Source organism: Peromyscus maniculatus, chromosome 23 (genome assembly GCF_049852395.1).
Source record: "Peromyscus maniculatus bairdii isolate BWxNUB_F1_BW_parent chromosome 23, HU_Pman_BW_mat_3.1, whole genome shotgun sequence".
NCBI lineage: Eukaryota > Metazoa > Chordata > Mammalia > Rodentia > Cricetidae > Peromyscus > Peromyscus maniculatus.
Window position 1 is genome coordinate 55,560,647 of NC_134874.1, and position 18,127 is coordinate 55,578,773.

General features: G+C 48.3%; 1 protein-coding gene across 4 annotated transcripts in view; it reads right to left on the reverse strand.

Annotated features, from left to right (window-relative positions):
* Window positions 1-18,127, reverse strand: part of Mtus2 (microtubule associated scaffold protein 2) — a 380,312-nt gene that overhangs the window by 16,392 nt on the left and 345,793 nt on the right. For all 4 annotated transcript variants that reach the window (XM_042268368.2, XM_042268367.2, XM_006979621.4 and 1 more), the window contains 2 exons: window positions 7,169-7,383; window positions 440-545 (listed from right to left, as the gene is read on the reverse strand). In XM_042268368.2, the coding sequence (XP_042124302.2) occupies window positions 440-545; window positions 7,169-7,383 (321 nt within the window). The remainder of the gene's footprint in view (window positions 1-439; window positions 546-7,168; window positions 7,384-18,127) is intronic.

Genomic DNA, 18,127 nt, shown 5'->3' on the forward strand with positions numbered 1-18,127 from the left:
ACTCAGTCCAATCAGGCTACATGCAGGACCCGGCCCCAGTTGTCTGTGCCTACTAGGAGGAGGGCCCCTGATGCTGACTCCACCTTGAGTTACCCAAGGAGATGTAAAAAAATCTCATATCCTCATTGCACGTGGAATTCAGGCTGGTAAGACTCTCATTAACATTCCCTCAAGGTTTGCCTAACTCCTTTGGAGGAGAGAAATCGCTGCCTGGATTTGTAAAGTTGCAGACATGGGCCTGGGGAGAGAACCTAGGGCCTACTGCATGCTAGCCCAGCTTCCCCAGCCCCGCCTGAAGCCTTGCTTTCTAGTTCTTCTTCTTACAGCAATGACCACAAAGGCTGCGGTAGGAAGAAGAAAAGGACAGAGAAGAAGGGAAGGAGGGGTCCTGTGTGCTGTCACAGACACCTTGGCCTGCTGCACACAGCCTGGCAGATACCTTGAACTTTGTGGTCGTGGTCATCCTGCAGGATTGTGATGGCAACTGTGTGGTTATTTTCCATCTCCAGCAGAGCAGCCTCGTGGCTGGCAGTGATGTCTTCCACCTGAAGGAAAGGCAGGGTTTCTGGTTATCCACAGAGCTCGGGTGGCTGTGGGAATATCTTTGCTGCTTAGAAAACACAGGCGCAACTCAGTAAGAAGAAAAAGTCAGCGATCCTGCCAAAGACAAGCTGCTCTGCCGCGATGATTGGCACTCCCGGTCTAGTGCCAGAGTGAAGCCAGGATTTGCAGGGAAGGTGACATTTTCTGGAGTCACTGCCACAATCTGGCTCATTGCAGAAAGATACAAGCTCCATGCAGCCAGGCAGTGGCGGTGCACGCGGGAGGCAGAGGCAGGAGGACCTCTGTGAGTTCGAGGCCAGCCTGGTCTACAGAGCGAGTTCCAGGACAGCCAGGGCTACACAGAGAAACCCTGTCTCAAAAAACAACTCTCCCCCACCCAAAAGCTCTACCAGGAAGGGCTGTCTCAGCCACCTCTGTAGAGTCCTGGACTCCCCATCACAGGCTTTTCCTTCACCCCGCAAGGAAGTGGTGGGGCAGGAAGGACAGTCCTCCATGCCTCTTCTTGAGGTTTCCCAGGGTCAATGAACTACTCTTCCCAGAGCTCAGTTACAGCCTATCCCACTCTACCCCTATGAGGTGGGCATGTCTATGCCCATTTTGCAGATGAGGATATCAAGACTCAGGTTTAACATGTTTCACCCAAGAGCTAGTAAGGGGCAGGGATAAGCAGGGTCCCCCAGTCTGACCCAAGTGGTGCTGATCTCTCAAACACACCCGGTGACAGCCCCCTCTCCAGGTACCACCAGCAAGTGACATGTTAGGACTCTCTCCCTAGTTCCTGGGTGAGGCCAGGAGGCTCACACATGTCCCCTTCACCGAGGTCCTAAGCATGAGCTTGCCTTCCGGATTGCCACCTGCTGGGCCTCTCTGCTGACCAGGCAACTCGAGGCTACTCCTGTGAAGGGTTTCCCACTCTCTGCTTGAAGGTCTATTTCCAGGTGTTTAATCCCAAGTGTGCAGCCCACCCTGGATGCTTTTGTCTTCACTTTGATTTTTCCGTGCTGGTGACTGAACCCAGGGCCTTGCACATACACGCTAAGCCACCACTCTGTCAATGAGCAACACACCCAGCCTCATTTTCATACTTCCTGATTCCTCTGCCCAATGACTATACTGCCTACAGTGTTTACTTTTTTGTTTATTTGGTTTGGTTTCCACATTTTTATTGGGGGGGGGGGACAAATTCCATCAGTGGGGATATTCACAGGTTCTTCAACCATTCCAGCCCTGGGCCCTAAGAGTCCTGGGGGTGGCTGGGCACATGCAGCATGTTCCCACTATCCTGCATAGGCCCTGGGTAGTGGTAGGGTGTGGCCTGGTTGATCATGGTAGCATACTTGGTGTAGGGACTAAGTTGAAGCATAATTATAGCTTATCTTGGATGAGAAGGCACCAAGCTATGTTGATCCTGATGATGTCTGGACAGTGAGAATCTGCAGAAGTGAGATTTGTTATTTATAATAAAATAAAATAAAATGTTCTTCTTGTATCCCTGCAATCACACACCCCAACATAGACCAAATGCAGCCCAAGCAGAGCTTCTGCCCGACTTACAACCACACTTGTAAATGACTCTTCTTGGTCCATCATTACCCTCAATCTGCTTACTGTTTTTAGTACATATTTTTGGTCATTGCTTTACCTTCAAGTATGTGCCCTACTGAAGAACCTGTTCAGGATACACTCTCCCCATGATAGCAAGCCTCTCCTAGACACATGTGCAATGTTTATCCAAATTCCTGGTCAATAATCTCTTATACTTTCACCACACACTGTAACAGTATATATGCATGTATGGGTACATACACATATCCCTTCACATCCAAAACCAGTTCAACAACAACAAAATCCAAATCCAACAAACCAAACAAACAAAACCTTGAAGAAACCTGGAACAAAAATCTTTTTGTTCCATGTTGTCTTATAAATAATTCAGTAATTCAGTTTATTTCATGACCTACAGTTGTGTCAAAAACTGACATTTTAAGACCACAAATCCAGATAAATTAGTCTAGGTCCTCAAGTTCTTTGGTGGCCCTGTTAAGGACACATTGCTTCTACCTGACAATATGTGGCCACCTCTGTGGAAACCTCATTTCTCTGGGATAATTCACATAGTTTCTTTGGTTATAGAGGCCACAAGAGGGCATTGGATCCACCAGAGCATGTGGTTGTGAGCTGCTCAACATAGGTGCTGAGAACTGAACCTGGGTCCCCTGGAAGAACAGTCAGGGCTCGTAACCGCCGCACATCTCTCCAGTCCCCACAGAGGGACTGTTTAAAAGCTGTACCACTCAGACTTCTCATCAATGTGATCCTACACCTGACAGAAACGACCCAGAGGAAGATTTAGTTCACAATGTCAGTGGGTCCAGTCCACAAGTACGTGGCCCATGTGCTTGCACAGACTATCATGGCAGCAAGGGCTTGTGGGAAGGAAGTTCCTCACCTCACAGCAGACAGGAAGTGGAGAGAAAGGGAGAGGCCTTCAAAGACGCGCACCGTGGCCTACTTTCTCTAGCCTGGCCCCACTCACTAAAGCTCCTACCACTGCTCTTTCTTATTATTTATTTGTATTATAAAGGGTGTTTGCCTGCATGTATGGCTGTGCACCATGTGCATGCAGTGCCTACGGAGTCCAGAAGAGGGCGCCAGATCCCCTAGAACTAGAATTACAGACTGCAGAGAGCCACCATGTGGGTGCTGGGAACTGAACCCAGGTTCTCTGGAAGAACAGCCAGTGCTCTTAACCACTGAGGCATCTCTCCAGTCCCAAGTTATTTTATTTTTATTTGTGAGTGTCTGTGTGTGGGTATATGCAGAGGGCATCAGATCCCCTGGAGCTGGAGTTACAGGTGTTGTAAGCTGCATGATGTGGGTGCTGGGAAGGGAACTCTGGTCCTCTACAAGAGCAGCCAGAGCTCCTAATTATCATTCCAGCCCCTTCCATCACTTTTCAAAACAGCTGCATCAGCTGTAATCAATTATTTGATGAAGGAGACACTGGGGGACATTTTACATTCCAACAACAATGGCAATCAGTGGATTCTCATTTGGAATAATCTAATTTTGTGGGAAATTTTATCTCTCATCTCCCCTCCAAAACCTCTCCCTCTCCTCCCTCTCCTCTCTCTCTCTCTCTCTCTCTCTCTCTCTCTCTCTCTCTCTCTCTCTCTCTCTGTGTGTGTGTGTGTGTGTGTGTGTGTGTGTGTGTGTGTGTGTGTGAGAGAGAGAGAGAGAGAGAGAGAGAGAGAGAGAGAGAGAGAGAGAGAGAGAGGAGTTGTCATCTCTTAAAACAGGAAAACCACTGGCCAGAGCCAACAAGGAGCCCACGGCAACATCTCACTGCTAACACTGACTGGGCATTATTGATTAAAGTGAACCGATCCTCAAATCATCTGTGGCTCTGTGCTATGAATCCACTCAGAGGAAGGGATGACTAGAACAATATTTAACCACCCAATCATGTATACAAGAGTCTAATGGAATGTTTCTCTAAAACCTTCCAATCTGAAGGGAACAAAACTAAATAACTGGTTGAAATGAACCGGGCTGGAGAGATGGCTCAGGTATTAAGAAGAACATTTCTTGTTCTTGCAGAGGACTTTGGCTCTTTCTCCAGCACCCAGACCAGGCAGTTTACAATGTCTATAATGTCAGTTCTAGGGACAGAGCCCTCTTCTGGCCTCTGTGGGTATCTGTATGCATAATATACACTTAGGTACATACACATAAAAAATTAAACCTTTAAAAAAAGGAAAAGAAATCTTTCCTTTCTGTTCCACTAAAAATGTCAGTTAAACCCACAGCACTCTGTAAAAAATAAGCACCATGTATTATCTATAGAGGCGTGGGACTTATGCAGCCCAGGACAATGAAAAATCTTTCATTGGCTTTGGTAGGACTCGGCTTCACTTAGAGTAAGGACTCTAGTCTCTTACACAAATTTCTATGAGGAGTTTCAGAAAAGAAAGATAGATGCAAAGACCAAGTTCCAGAAGAATCCATGTGTCCAGAAGAATCCTGTGGTAAATTTGGCTCAGCTGGCCACAGGGCCTGGCAATATGTCTGCGGCCAAGGTGTGTGCTTTGGTGTGTTAGTGTACCCCTTGGCCTGTTAGATGGCATGTCTGTGATCTAGTGCTGAGGGGATGCTACTGTCTACACAATAAGGATGATGTAAGGGCATGCTGTGTCCCTTTCAGCCTCCGGGAGGTGCTTTCATGAATGAAATACTGACCTCCTAACTCTAATGAGCCACATGGAATGACCAGTAAATTCAGAAAGATATCAATGGGAGCCTGTGAGGTACCAGTTGAACAAATGCTTGCTCTTCAGTAACTTAGGGTTCATGTCTCTTTGTGATTTTAAAGGACACCCCCTTGGGTAGGAAGGGGTGCTGTCTCCTGCGGGGCATCCTCTCTCCTGCCAGTTATTCATCTCCGTGGCTTCTCTTCCTGGGGTACCAGTTCCAGGGGCTCACAGACACGAAGCAACCAGTAGGAATGCTCAGCCTGAGAGGACGTCAAAACGAGTTGAAGATATTTGCATGCACGTCGGCCTGTTTTCCAAAGGAAACAACAGATGGTTTAAAGTATTGTAAATGACGAGATCAGAGGAAAAGCTTTTCTCCCATTGTCAGCCCACGGCAAGCGGAGTGGTTTGAAAGGGAAACACCTCCCATAGGATCACACATGTGAATGCTTAGTCCTGGGTTCGAGGTAGTGTTTGGGGAGGTTCAGGCCGTGGAGCCTTGCGGGAGGAAGTTTGTCACTGGGGGTGGGTTTTACAGTTTACAGCTTTGCATCATTTCCAGGTCACCCTCTGTTTCCTGTTTACAGTTACCTGATTGCTGCCTGGCCTTCCCATCCACGATCTCGACTCTTGCCCACTGGAACCGTAAGCCAAAATAAGCTCTGTCTTCCACAAGCTGGCTTTTTGTCATGGCGTTTCATCAGAGCAACAGGAAAATCAGTAATGTGGGAAGTTTCTTCTGCCTGAAGAGCTTTCTTATCTGGCTGGAACCTTGGATAGGGCCCCCTCAGGCCACTGCTGTCTGTCTTCGGCCGCCATCCACAGAGATGGGATGCTGGGCTCTTCCACGGAGGAGGCTGCCAGTTTGCCCACCAAACAGCCCTAGTTGTTTGGAGAAACAGTTATTCCCTGTAGCAGAACTCCGTTCTGAAGCCAGCCTGCTACCCAGCAGGGCTGGATGCAGAGGCAATAAGGGAGAAAAGCTATCGCCTCAGACGAGCAAGGATGGAGTTGTGGGCTTCACATTCAGCCGCATGCCAGAGACAATTAACTGGGGCTTTGGCAATTCACTTAGAGAAGATGTATTTTGAAGGGAGCATCACGTGCTCTCATTTCCTCATTAAACTCAAACCAGATGAAACTCCCATTTGCCCCCATCCCAGACACGCATCCTCATTAGAGGGGCCAGAGGGAGCCAGCCTGTGTTACTCACTCCAACCCCCTCTTGCGGGTTTCCTTCTCCAACACCCAGGAGCCCATGCCCCCACCTCATTCTGCCAGTCTCCTAGACACCAGCCCCAAGCAGGTGGCAGGCTGTGCCGGAGGTCCCAGGCTGACTCCATCTGGTTCCCAATGTGGCCCCCTCTTCAGCCTGAAGGGTAGGTGTTCACAAGAGCCACGTGTCCGCGAGAGCCACGTGTCCACGAGAGCCACGTGTCCCGTGCACCACCTCTTCTCGGCACAAGGTCTCCTGTGCCAGACAGTGAGGTCCCGGGGCCTCATTCTCTCTGTGTGGTGTCTTCTCCTGCAGGGCAGATGGAGCTGGCTGGGTGGGAGGGTGGAGGAGACATAACACAAGGCGATAGGCTGAGTGGTCTCCGCCCACTGAAACTCCTCATAGGGTGCTGTTCCTGTCACTCACCTGCCACCCACAGGATGAGCTTTTAAAGTTAGTCCCAGCACTCGGGAGGCAGAGGCAGGCAGATCTCTGTGAGTTTGAGGCCAGCCTGGTCTCCAAAGAGAGTTCCAGGAAAGGTGCAAAGTTACACAGAGAAACTCTGTCTTGAACCCCCCCCCCAAAAAAAAAAAAAAAAAGAAAGAAAGAAAGAAAAAGAAAAAGAAACCGGAGCAGCGGTTTGGAGGGCTGAGCTGATGAGCACTGAAGAGCAATGCACCCGTCAAAGAAGACAAGCGACTTCTGCTCACACTTCACGCAACAGAGTTCTGGTGGCTACTTAACCCTGGGACTCTGTCTTCTTACCTGTAAAATGGGGGTAGGAATGGCTACCTGGTAGGGTGATGGAGTCAGTGTACATCAAATTGGAAACAGTGGCTGGTGCAGAACCAGGTCTACATACATGTTCGCTTTACTCACAAAGAATACGCGAAGAGTAGATGACCGATAAGGGACAAGTGTAAAACTGCAATCTTAGGAAAGTTCTCACCGAGAAGCTAACCTTAGACCTAGAAGGCGGAGACGGTGCCATGGTGTCTGCAGGGACAACATTCTAGGCACAGGGCGTAGAGAGAGCCAGAACGAGGCTGGAGAGTGAACTTGACCCCAAGCCCGTTTCCTCAACGGGCCCAGGCTCTTCTCCCATCCCTGGCGCTGAGCTGCCCAGCCCACTCACCTGCTCCTGGTGCTGGCAGCGCATGCGCAGCAGCTGGTCCTGGTGCTCCGCCTGCAGGCGCGCGCTCTCGGCCTCGAACTGCTGTTGCAGCCGCTCCTGCAGCTCCTGCACCTCGGCCTGCTGCTGCCAGCCCAGCCTCCTCAGCTCCTCCTCGAACCGCCTCTCCAGCGCCTCCTTCTCCTTCTGCAGCTTCTCACACTTGGCGGTGTTGAAGGCTGCAGGGAGCACGAAGCTCTTTAGCACGCTGGGCAGCAGACGCCACGATGACCCACCCTTAGCCCACCCCAGGCTTTCAACAACAAAACCGAAACAGGAACCACTGGGCCAGGGGCGCGACCCAGCAGTCGAGTGCTTGGCTTGGCATGCACGAGGCCTGAGTTCCACTCCCAGCAACCAGAAACTGATAAAAGAATCAAACGAATAAAAAAATACGCCATAGCCGGGTGGTGGTGGTGCATCCCTTTAATCCCAGCACCCTGGAGGCAGAGGCAGGGGATCTCTGAGAGTTTGAGGCCAGCCTGGTCTACATGGCAAGCTCCAGGTCATCCAGGGTCTACACAGTGAGGCTCTGTCTCAAAAGTAAGTAAATAGAGAAATAAATAAACCACGAACACCTCAAAACCTAGTTTAGCACAATATATTATCACAAAAGACTCTCTTCCCTTGAACCATTTGAGAATAAGATGCCGAGTGGCTGCCCCACTGTGCCCCCATTCCCTAGCGTGTATGCCCTACTTACCCACAAGGCCGGCACACTCTGCAGATCCGTGACACAATGGTGCCACCCAGTGCTCAGCACTGTTGAAATGGACCCAGTCCAAGCCCAACGTTTTCCTGCTGATACAGCTTGTGGCCCCTCACTGTTAGACATTGGTCTCCAAGACTTGCTGGTACAGATGATATAACAAACACGTCCACCCATGTACCAGGCCACTTTTCATTACGATGAGCTCCCGGGAGTGGAAGTCACAAGGCTTTGAAGACTATGAGTGTCCTCACCCAGGGGTTGGCGCTTTCTGTAAATTCCAGTTAGCGAGCAATAAACCTGTGACCGTTAGGGGGTGGTATAGCACCTGAAAAGTACCCTCGGGACGCACTGCTCTGAACCACCCGCTTTCCCCCCAAATTCTTCTTTGTGGTGAAAATGTTACTCGGAGAAATGAAAGGAGCGACTGAAAATGAAGTCTGAGGTGTTCACAGAGGGGGAGTAAGCCAGAGAGCCACCAGCCTGCCTGTGGTGTTTGTAGACCCACGCTACTCCCGGCGGCGTGCGCGCGGAGGCTGCATCAAAGCCGGCGGCGGGCGCAGAGTAAACAGGAGCGGGGATCTGCATCCTTGCCTCGCCTAGACGGGGACTGCTGCTCCCAACAGCCTACACCCCATCTGCCGAGAACAGGAAGTGGAGCTAACTGCTCCAAGGTCAAGGCAAGGGGCACAGCAGAGCCAGGAGCGGGGACAGCCTCCGCGATGCGTCAGCAGCATTATAATGTCTCCAAGGTGAGACCGCGCATCGGCGTTCCTTCCTTCAACCTCCGACGCTGTCTGGAATTCTAACCCTTTACCTGCCCGTTTCCTTATGGGTGGGCTCAGACAGGCAGGGCAGCTTCGGACGGATACTGAGCCAGGGTTGTAGTTAAGTGGTAGAGTAGGTGCTTTTAGTGTGAGCAATTGTGTTGGGGTCCATCCCCAGCACCCAAAAGATAACTAGTCATTGAATTTAGGGAGCACCTGTTGAGGGCCAGGCACAGTTCTAGGCACGGTGGCAGGAAGGCAGGCTAGCACAGAAGGAGCAGAGGCTCGAACGGGACATGTCCCCTTAGTCTCAGACATTTGATCACTTGGTCCCCGGTGGTGGCGTTAGGGGAGGTTTAGGAGGTACAGCTTTGCTGTAGGAAGTATGCCACTGTGGGCGTAAGCTTAAAAGAAAGAGGAAGAGCGTCACGAGGAGGGAGTTCAGGTCGACAGAGACGCAAGTCAGTCCTGGTGTGGACATTCATTCATCTATGAACCCTGTGACGATTTATGTGTCGAGTGCTTGGCCATCGCTGGACTCCCCCCTTCCACCTGAACACGCAAAGGCCCTGGGACAGGCACAGTTCCGGTCTAACCAAGGAACAGAAAGGCCATGATGGGGCGGCAACATCCTCATCCTGAGGAGGGCGGTCAAGTTCTAGAGGCAGGCAGAGGCACATCACGCAGGACCCGTGGCTACGCTATGGCTTTCTGGTTACGTTCTCGAGATGGCTTCTTGCTCCCAGAGTCCCAAAGAGGGGAAGAAACAGCGATTTTCATTCCCGAGAGCTGCTCGGAGAATGGTTTATGAGACAAGAAGAGTTCAGAGGATGTCTGGAGTCCAGACCCTGAGCTTAACGGGGTCAGGTGACTGGGCTGAGGGAGGAAGCATGGGGAGGGGGGGGTAGGGGCACTGGGGAGGTGAAGGGGTACAGGGATGCGGGCAAGGCCGGAGTCCAGAAAGACCTGGTGGTTGGTCTGAGCAAGGAGACATGGTAGCGCTCTTCAGGGAGACGAGAACACCTAAAGAGTCCAGCTAGAGTCACTTACAAGCCTTTGCGGAACTAATAGATCTGTTACTGTCTGTGCCTTTAGGGACCTGCTGTGGCCCACTGGCCTCAGAAAAATCTCTCTGGCTTTCAGGGTGTAGAAGCTGCCAATCAGTATGAAAAATAAAAACAACCTGAAGCCTGCTGGGTTCTGACAAGTCCCATACCACCTTGTGGATGAGTGTCTCTATCCCAGGCTCACACAAAATGGTCCCTTATAAGAGTATCAAGTCTTCAAAGCGTGAGGCTTTGGGACAGTTAGCGAGTCTCCTCCAAACAACATTGTGTAAAGACGCAAAAGATGTGTCCATGATAGCGTGGAGAGCACTCCCTAGCTCCCAGGAGTCTTTGCGGCACCGTGACTCTCGAAGGGAAATCTGTAGACAGCAGGAGATGAGAAGCAGTGGAGACAGGAGTGAAAATGCAGAAGGGCAGTGGTCAGAGGCGAGAGGTGGGGGTGGGGGTGGGGGGGAGGGGCAGGAAGCCTGGCCCAGCTGGCCTCAGGGCTAGATGAGACCAACAGTAGCTGCTGGGCTTCCCAACGTCATCTGGCCTCTGTTAGTATCAAAGGAGGACGGTGATTGCCTTGCACACCCGGACCTTGCTATGGCTTCAATCTGAAACACCCCCCACGGGCTCAGGGTTTGCATGGTATTCTCTGTCCAGTGATGTTATTTAGGGCCGTAGAGTCTTTAGGAGGCGGCAGAAGCTGGTCAGCAGATGTCTTTGAAGGTGACCTGTGACCTCCACTTCTTGTCTTACTCTCTGCCTCCTCTGGGAGTGTCCAGCTCTGCCCCACTTCCTGTGTGCTCTCTTTATAATCCCTGGTTGAAGATGTGATCGCTCAGCTCCCCGCTCCGGCAAGCACGCCTCTCCACCATGATGGACTCTTACCCCGGAATCTTAGGTGACCTTGGATCCCACTTATGTGACCTGTATCTCATTAGCCCTATGGAGCAGTAACAACCCTGATATTCTTGTATTTCAGAAGAAGAGATCTGAGAAAGATCAGACACAAAAATAAACATCCCAGTTGATTTAAAGTCTCTCGATACTCGTAAATGCTCAGTGTTATTTAATGTATTCTTTAAGATGAACAAGTCAATGAATGGATGGTGACTGGTCCCGTGTGGGACAGTAACTGCAGTGTGTCTAAGTTCACCTTGGAGGGAGCAGAGGGTTGCAGGCATGATTTATGGGCAAAGGGGGAAAGAGGAAACTGATTAGACATGGGCTAAAGCTTTTGAAAAGAGAAACTATGCTGTCCAGATGAGAACTGGGAACACACCACACATAAACAGGGACTGGCCTTCTACAGAGGTCTCTGCATAGAGTCTGCTCCTTTGTTTTATCCATTTAATTTGGGTAACCAGACTTCTAAAGGCATCTCTATGGCATCAACTTACACAACTCACGATGTACATAACTACCTTGGGGCTTTCTCTGGCCAGACTCTCAAAGGGCAGCTAATGGCTCCATGTGGCCAAGGTACTTGGTTATTTACTGCTGTGGAATTATCCTTTTGTACTGTTAAGATGTCATCACTTGAATTGGTTTAATAAAACACTGACTGGCCAGTAGTCAGGCAGGAAGTATAGGTGGGACAGCCAAACTAAGGATGCTGGGATGAAAAGGGTGGAGTCAGAGGAATCACCAGGAGATGTGGAGGGAGCGAGACATGCTGGAAGCCATGAGACACGTGGCAGCACACAGATGAATAGAAACGGGTTAATTTATGTTGTAAGTGCTAGTTAGTCATGCACCTGAGCTGGCGGCTGAGCATTATTTATTATTTATTAGTATTAGGCCTCTGTGTGGTTACTTGGGAACGGCTTGCAGGACAGAAACTTGCCCCTACAAATGGCGCCCAAACAAACATTTGGCAAGAACTTCCACATAGAACCCGAGAAAGCTTTAAAAAAGGTTCTAAAAGAGAATCAAAGGTGCCTTCCTAGTCTCACGTCTCACGTGGGCCGCAGTACAGAGAGGCATCTCCCCACCACTGCCTGAATACTTGTGCCGCCAGGCCAGTGTGAGCCGAGCCAGTGAGCTGTGAGGCAGGTTTGGGGCTTTGCTCACGCAGACAGGAAAGGCTGCAGTTGCTCAGTAAGGACAGATTCAGATGAAAAGAATCTCTAAATGAACCACAGTGTGTTTGAAAATGGACATATTCTTAGAAGAGAGAAGAGAAAGGGTATACAAAAATAATAGGGAAAAGTCCTTAAAGAGGGAGTAAGTAATATAAAAGGAAAAAACCCACATAAAGATGAAAATGCACAGAGAGTGTGAATCCTGTATGATATTGTGTTGTCTTTGAATTTTTTTGGCTACTAGGACACGCTGAATTGTGAGGGATGCTAGATGAAACCAACCTATATATTTTGAAAATGTCTTGACTTCAAAATTTAAGTCAAAAGGTGTGTTACTTTGGGAAGAGGTTATGTTTTTATTTTCACAGGAAATGAGAGGCTGTGGATTCATTCTGGGCTAAAGAAAACCAGGTTTGATTGAGGAAGACCTGAAAATTGTGACTACAAACATAAAGAAATAAACCTGGAAAAACCACAAAACACATAATGTATATTTTACCTGCTCAAACATAAAACAGAAAATCATCTTTGGCTGAATTGTCTACAATGCACAGTCTATACTTGTATTAATACAGATATGTATGTTACCTTTAAAATTTTATGTATTTCTGATTTCCTTCAACCAGACACCAATGAAAACAGATGGCTCAGGTGATCCAGCATCCAGAACAGCTTCAAGGCTGCTGACTGAGATGATCCAGCATCACAGAATACTCTAACCAAGACCTAACAATTATCCTGATTTTCTCAAGGTTCTTCCAAATATTACCAGTGCCCCCAAACAACAGGAAGTAGTCTAGAGAATGATGCCCACATTCTCAAAAGATGGGTTGTGGATATTTATTATTATTTAAGGGGGGTTGGTTACAAGTTGTTATGGGTAATGGTCAGGTAAAAAGCTAAACAAAGGAGATTAGATTCAGGAATCTCTTTCTGAAAAGAAAAGGGGAAAAATAGTAATGATAGGTTAAAAGGGTAGGTTATTGAATCTACTTTAATAAAAACTATTAATCTCAAAATATTTTACATTGGTATGACTTTTGGTTTATTAATATAAATTTAAAGTTGTTTTTGCTATACTGAATGTATGTTTCTACTCTTGTTTGGGGTATTGTGTTTACGTAACTAATTTAAAAATGTAATGTATAGTTAAGAAATACAGGTTAGTAGTTAGTCATCTATAACAGTCAAACTTATAGTCATGTTAGGTATGTTTTCAAGGTCACACACAGGATATATTTAGATAGATAGATGGTTTTCAAACACTTCAAAGACCTGCAGAATATGGCATTTAATATATTTAATAACCTAAGGCTTTTCGTGACAGTGAGACATGTCTGCTTCTGGCAGCACCGATCTACTTCAGAGAAGATGATGAGGCATAGAAGAAACTCCATATGGAGTTTGTTTTCTTTATGGCAAAAGCTAGCCATTTGGGCAAAGAAACTGCCCTTTCCTCAACTGCTGACAATATACTGTCCAAACTGGACCAAAAGGACACAAAAGAAAGCAACTGCCAAACTTTGCCAAGACAAGGTAGGATAGTCCTTCAAAATTCTCTGCTTCTCGGAAAAGTCTGTCAGATATCATAGGCCTGCAGGCCAAAGATGGATGCCCCAACATTACAGAAGAACTTAGGGTGAATGTCCTGGCAGTCAGATATCCCTGTTGTTAGATAACATTTCATCCTTCTGGGGTCTTTGATGGAGTTAAAGACTAATTAATTAGACTTAAAGTTTTCCTTAGTTACAATAAAAGGTAAATTAGGTATAAAACTTCAAACTCACAAAGATAAGATGAATAATAGAATATTTTCTCTACATTTGCCAAATACAAATAGACTGGATATTGTAACTGTAATTCTTACTTGATAACTGTTTTTGCTGTATATAATTTTATATGTTAAAGTTAAAACCTTCCTTTTTAATTAGACAAAAAGATGAGATGCTGTTGAATAATTCTTTTGCATAGAGTAAAGATTTGTCACTCTAATTGATTTAAGAAAAGGCTGACTAGCCTGTAACTAGGCAGGAAGTATAGGTGGAACAACCAAACTGAGGACTATGGGAAGAGGAAGGGTGAAGTCAGAGAGTCACCAGCCAGACACAGAGGGAGCAGACCATGTACAAAATGAGTTAACAATCCATTAGCCATGTGGTAGAACTTAGATAAGAAATAGGGGTTAATTTTAAGTTGTAAGAGCTAGTTGGTAATAAGCCTGAGCTACGGGCCAAGCATTTATAATTAGTATTAAGCCACAGTGTGTTTATTTTGGAGCTGTTGATGGGATAGGAAAACTCCACCAACAATTTTCTACTTCATTTTTTTCCCTGTGTAAAGTGGCATCAAAGGGTGAACCTTTTCATTTGACCTCAAAGATCTGACCTGTAAGTGACCCGGGTTATATCTATCTCCATAGTGAACATGCCATTTAGAAAAAGCTTTCAATAGAGGACTGACAACTTTAAACACTGGTGAACATTCACGTGGGAGAACGGACCCCACTGAGTTCTAGAAAACACCCCTGGACCCGACCATTTTCAAAGCCTCACGGTTTACAGAGGCCTCATTCCACAATACATCACCAGTTCCATCTTCTACCCCTTGGCTCTGGTGGCTCCATTCCTGATTTGCACTAGATGGGCGGGGAGGCCAGGCTGGAGAGGGAACGAGTGTGTGTTGAAGGTAACAGGGTCCCGCTTTCACTCCTTTTCCAGGCTGTTCAGTTCAGTGTACGTCATGGGGCTTGGGAGGCTCCTCTCTGATATGAGGATTGCTCAGACATATGACGTGTGTGTGTGTGTGTGTGTGTGTGTGTGTGTGTGTTTACTGTCTTTAGTTTCAAATGGAATAAAGGATTAACATTTTAAAATCTTCAAAACCTAATTTCACCCGAGAGGCATAAATTTCCCCGTCAACTCAGCACGGTGTTCCTATCTCTTCAAACACATCAAGGGACAAAGCAAGCCACATAGAACTGTTTCTACCGACTAACATTAGACACACACACAGAACAAGCAAGGTATTCAGGCAACTGACAGTAGCCCAGGTGTGTATGTGTGCATATACATGTGTTGTGTGTAGGTATATATAATTGATTCCATATAGACATATGATTTAATACATACTATTGATTTTTAGATTTACTTCTATTTCTAATCATGTGTACGTGTGTGTATATGTGAGTATGGGCATGTGAGTATGTCAGATCCCCCTTGAGCTGGAGTTACAGCTGGCTGTGAGGCACCATATGTGCTGTGGGATGTTCTGTATGTCCTGTGGGGGCCTGTTCTCGGGTTCCTCATGGCTTTACCCAGCAGATCCGCATAGAGGATGATCAGGACCACAAGCCTGAGTACAGGTGTCTGAGATGATCTGCACTTGGCTGTGCTGGGGGATGGTCTGTATGTCAAGTTGCTCTGATTGGTCAATAAATAAAACCTGATTGGCCGTGGCTAGGCAGGAAGGATAGGCGGGACTAACAGAGGAGAAATAAAAGAACAGGAAGGCAGAAGGCATCACTGCCAGCTGCCGCCAGGACAAGCAGCATGTGAAAATGCCGGTAAGCCTTGAGCCACGTGGCAAGGTATAGATTTATGGAAATGGATTAATTTAAGATATAAGAACAGTTAGCAAGAAGCCTGCCATGGCCATACAGTTTGTAAACAATATAAGTTTCTGTGTTTACTTGGTTGGGTCTGAGCGGCTGTGGGACTGGCGGGTGACAAAGATTTGTCCTGACTGTGGGCAAGGCAGGAAAACTCGAGCTACACCATATGGGAGCTGGGGATCCACAAGAGCAGTGTGTGTTCTCACAGCTGAGCCATCTCTCCAGCCCTGAGTGTGTGTACTGTTTAAAAACCGACAGTCCGACCAGTGCTCCCATTTACCACCCTAACAGAAACGTCCATTCAATGCCCTGTCTGGACGCCGGCTGGGCTGCCCGTTCCCCTCACTGAGAACAAGACAGCAGTGACTTGAACAAAGGCAGGACACTCCTTCCCGCAGAGTGCGTGGTGAGCTGCCTGAGAGGGGAGGTTTCTCCTCTTGGGTAGTCTGAGGCAAAGGTGTGTGAGAGTCACGTCTCCCTCAGGATGCCTGGAGGGCTCTCAGCTTCGGCTGGTGATTGTCCCGGCCAATGGACTCACGTCCACACTGCCAGGGTAGAGCCCACTGAACAGAAGAGCCCCCACCCCATTTCATCATTGCGGGGCTTTCTCTAGGAGCCCCACCTTCCTGCCGACATGCAAATGGCCCTAACTTCCTGTCACCATGACAGACAGGGTGGACACTGAGAAGTAAGCTTCAACTGTCAAATGAAGGATGAGGCCAGGATTTAATTGTGTGCTGGGTTTTTTCCCCCCCAACTTGACACAGGCTGGAGTCATCGGGGAAGAGGGAACCTCATTTGAAGAACTGCCCCCATCAAATCGGTAGGTGGGAAAGTCTTTGGGGGCATTTTCTTGATTCATGATTGATACGGGAGGACTCAGCCCACTGTGCCCACTGTGGCTGGTGCTACCCCTGGGCAGGTGGGCCTGGGCTGTTTGAAAAAGCAAACTGAGCAAGCTAGTGAGGACCATTCAGATCCTTCCTCCGGATTCCTACTTGAGTTCCACCCTGACATTCCTAAAGCATGGACTGTGATCGGGACATGTAAGCCAGATAAGCCCTCTCCTCTCCAAATTGCTTTAGGTCAGTCTTTAATCACATCAATAGAAAAGCAGCTCGGATAAATGGATTCAGGTCCCTGAAGCATCCAGCATGGAGTCTGGCCGGGTCAAAGGCATCCCTCACTGGTGTCACTGATGGTGAAATGTAAGGTGCTGCTAAAGAGCCTTAGAGCGTGAGGCTAGGTGGAATGGTGTCTTAGTCAGTGTTCTGTGGCTGTGAGGAGACACCATGACCGTAGCAGCTCTTAGATTGGGGTGGCTTACAGTTCTGAAGGTTCAGTCCATTATCATCATGGCAGGAAGCATGGTGGCGGGCAGGCAGACGTGGTGCTGGAGAAGGAGCTGAGAGTTCTACATCCTGATCCACAGGCAGCAGAAGGAGACTGTGTGCCACACTGGGCACAGCTTGAGCATAGGAGACCTCAAAGCCCGCCTCCATAGTAGCACACTGCCTCCAACAAGGCCACACCCACTCCAACAAAGCCACACCTCCTAACAGTGCCATGCCCTGTGGGCCAAGCATTCAAACACATGAGTCTATGGGGGCCATTCCTATTCAAAGCACCACAAATGGCAACGAAGGAGAAAAGCAAAACCCACATGGAGCCCAGGTGATGAGTCACAATGAACCCTTCCATGCAATCCTGAACAGGGCCAGAGTAACAGCATGCAAAAATTGTGACTGTAGGCTTCTATGATTACCAGGTGACACCTTCAGATAGAGCATTTCCTCATGGTAGCGCTGAACAAGGCAGCTAGCTCTGGAACAGCATGGGCTGACTGGCCTTGGGTCCTGCTGTTGGCGGATCTTCCCACGTTGGGGATTAACCCCTCCAAGTCTCATTCCCTCATCTGAAAAATGGGATTCACACCAGACTACACTCCTAGGCTAGTGTGAGGCTTACACAGGAAGACTCAGTCATGACTCGACACCATGCTGGTCTCTGTAGATCGCACACTGACTAGGAACTGGGACAATCCCCATTGATGATACCATGGCAAACAAGTGCTGCGTGTTCACTCTGTGCTGGGCACTTCACTGACTTCTCTAGGGAATGGGTCACTGAGCTCACAGCTCGGAGAAGCAGGCAGGACTCTGAGTTCACGCTCTTGTTTTCTAGATGCACCTGAGAGGATTGTTATGAGCTGTGTGTGAAGTAACCCCCTCCCCAAGGCCTTTGATGCCAATGGGTGGGCTTTGTGGAAGTGGCTGGGTCCCAAGGGCTCTGGCTTCACCCATGCATTCATCCCTTGATGTATTCATACTATGTTGGCATTCCTGGGAGAGACAGTAAACGTAGGCTGTGGGGCCAGCTAGAGGCCCCTGTTGCTAGAGTTTTCCTGCTTTGCCCACAGTCAGGACAAATCTTTGTCACCTGCCAGTCCCACAGCCGCTCAGACCCAACCAAGTAAACACAGAGACTTATATTGCTTACAAACTGTATGGCCGTGGCAGGCTTCTTGCTATACTGTTCTTATATCTTAAATTAACCCATTTCCATAAATCTATACCTTGCCATGTGGCTCGTGGCTTACCGGCATCTTCACATGCGGCTTGTCATGGTGGCGGCTGGCAGTGTCTCTGACTCAGCCTTCCACTTCCCAGAATTCTTCTCCTTCTTGTCCTGCCTATAC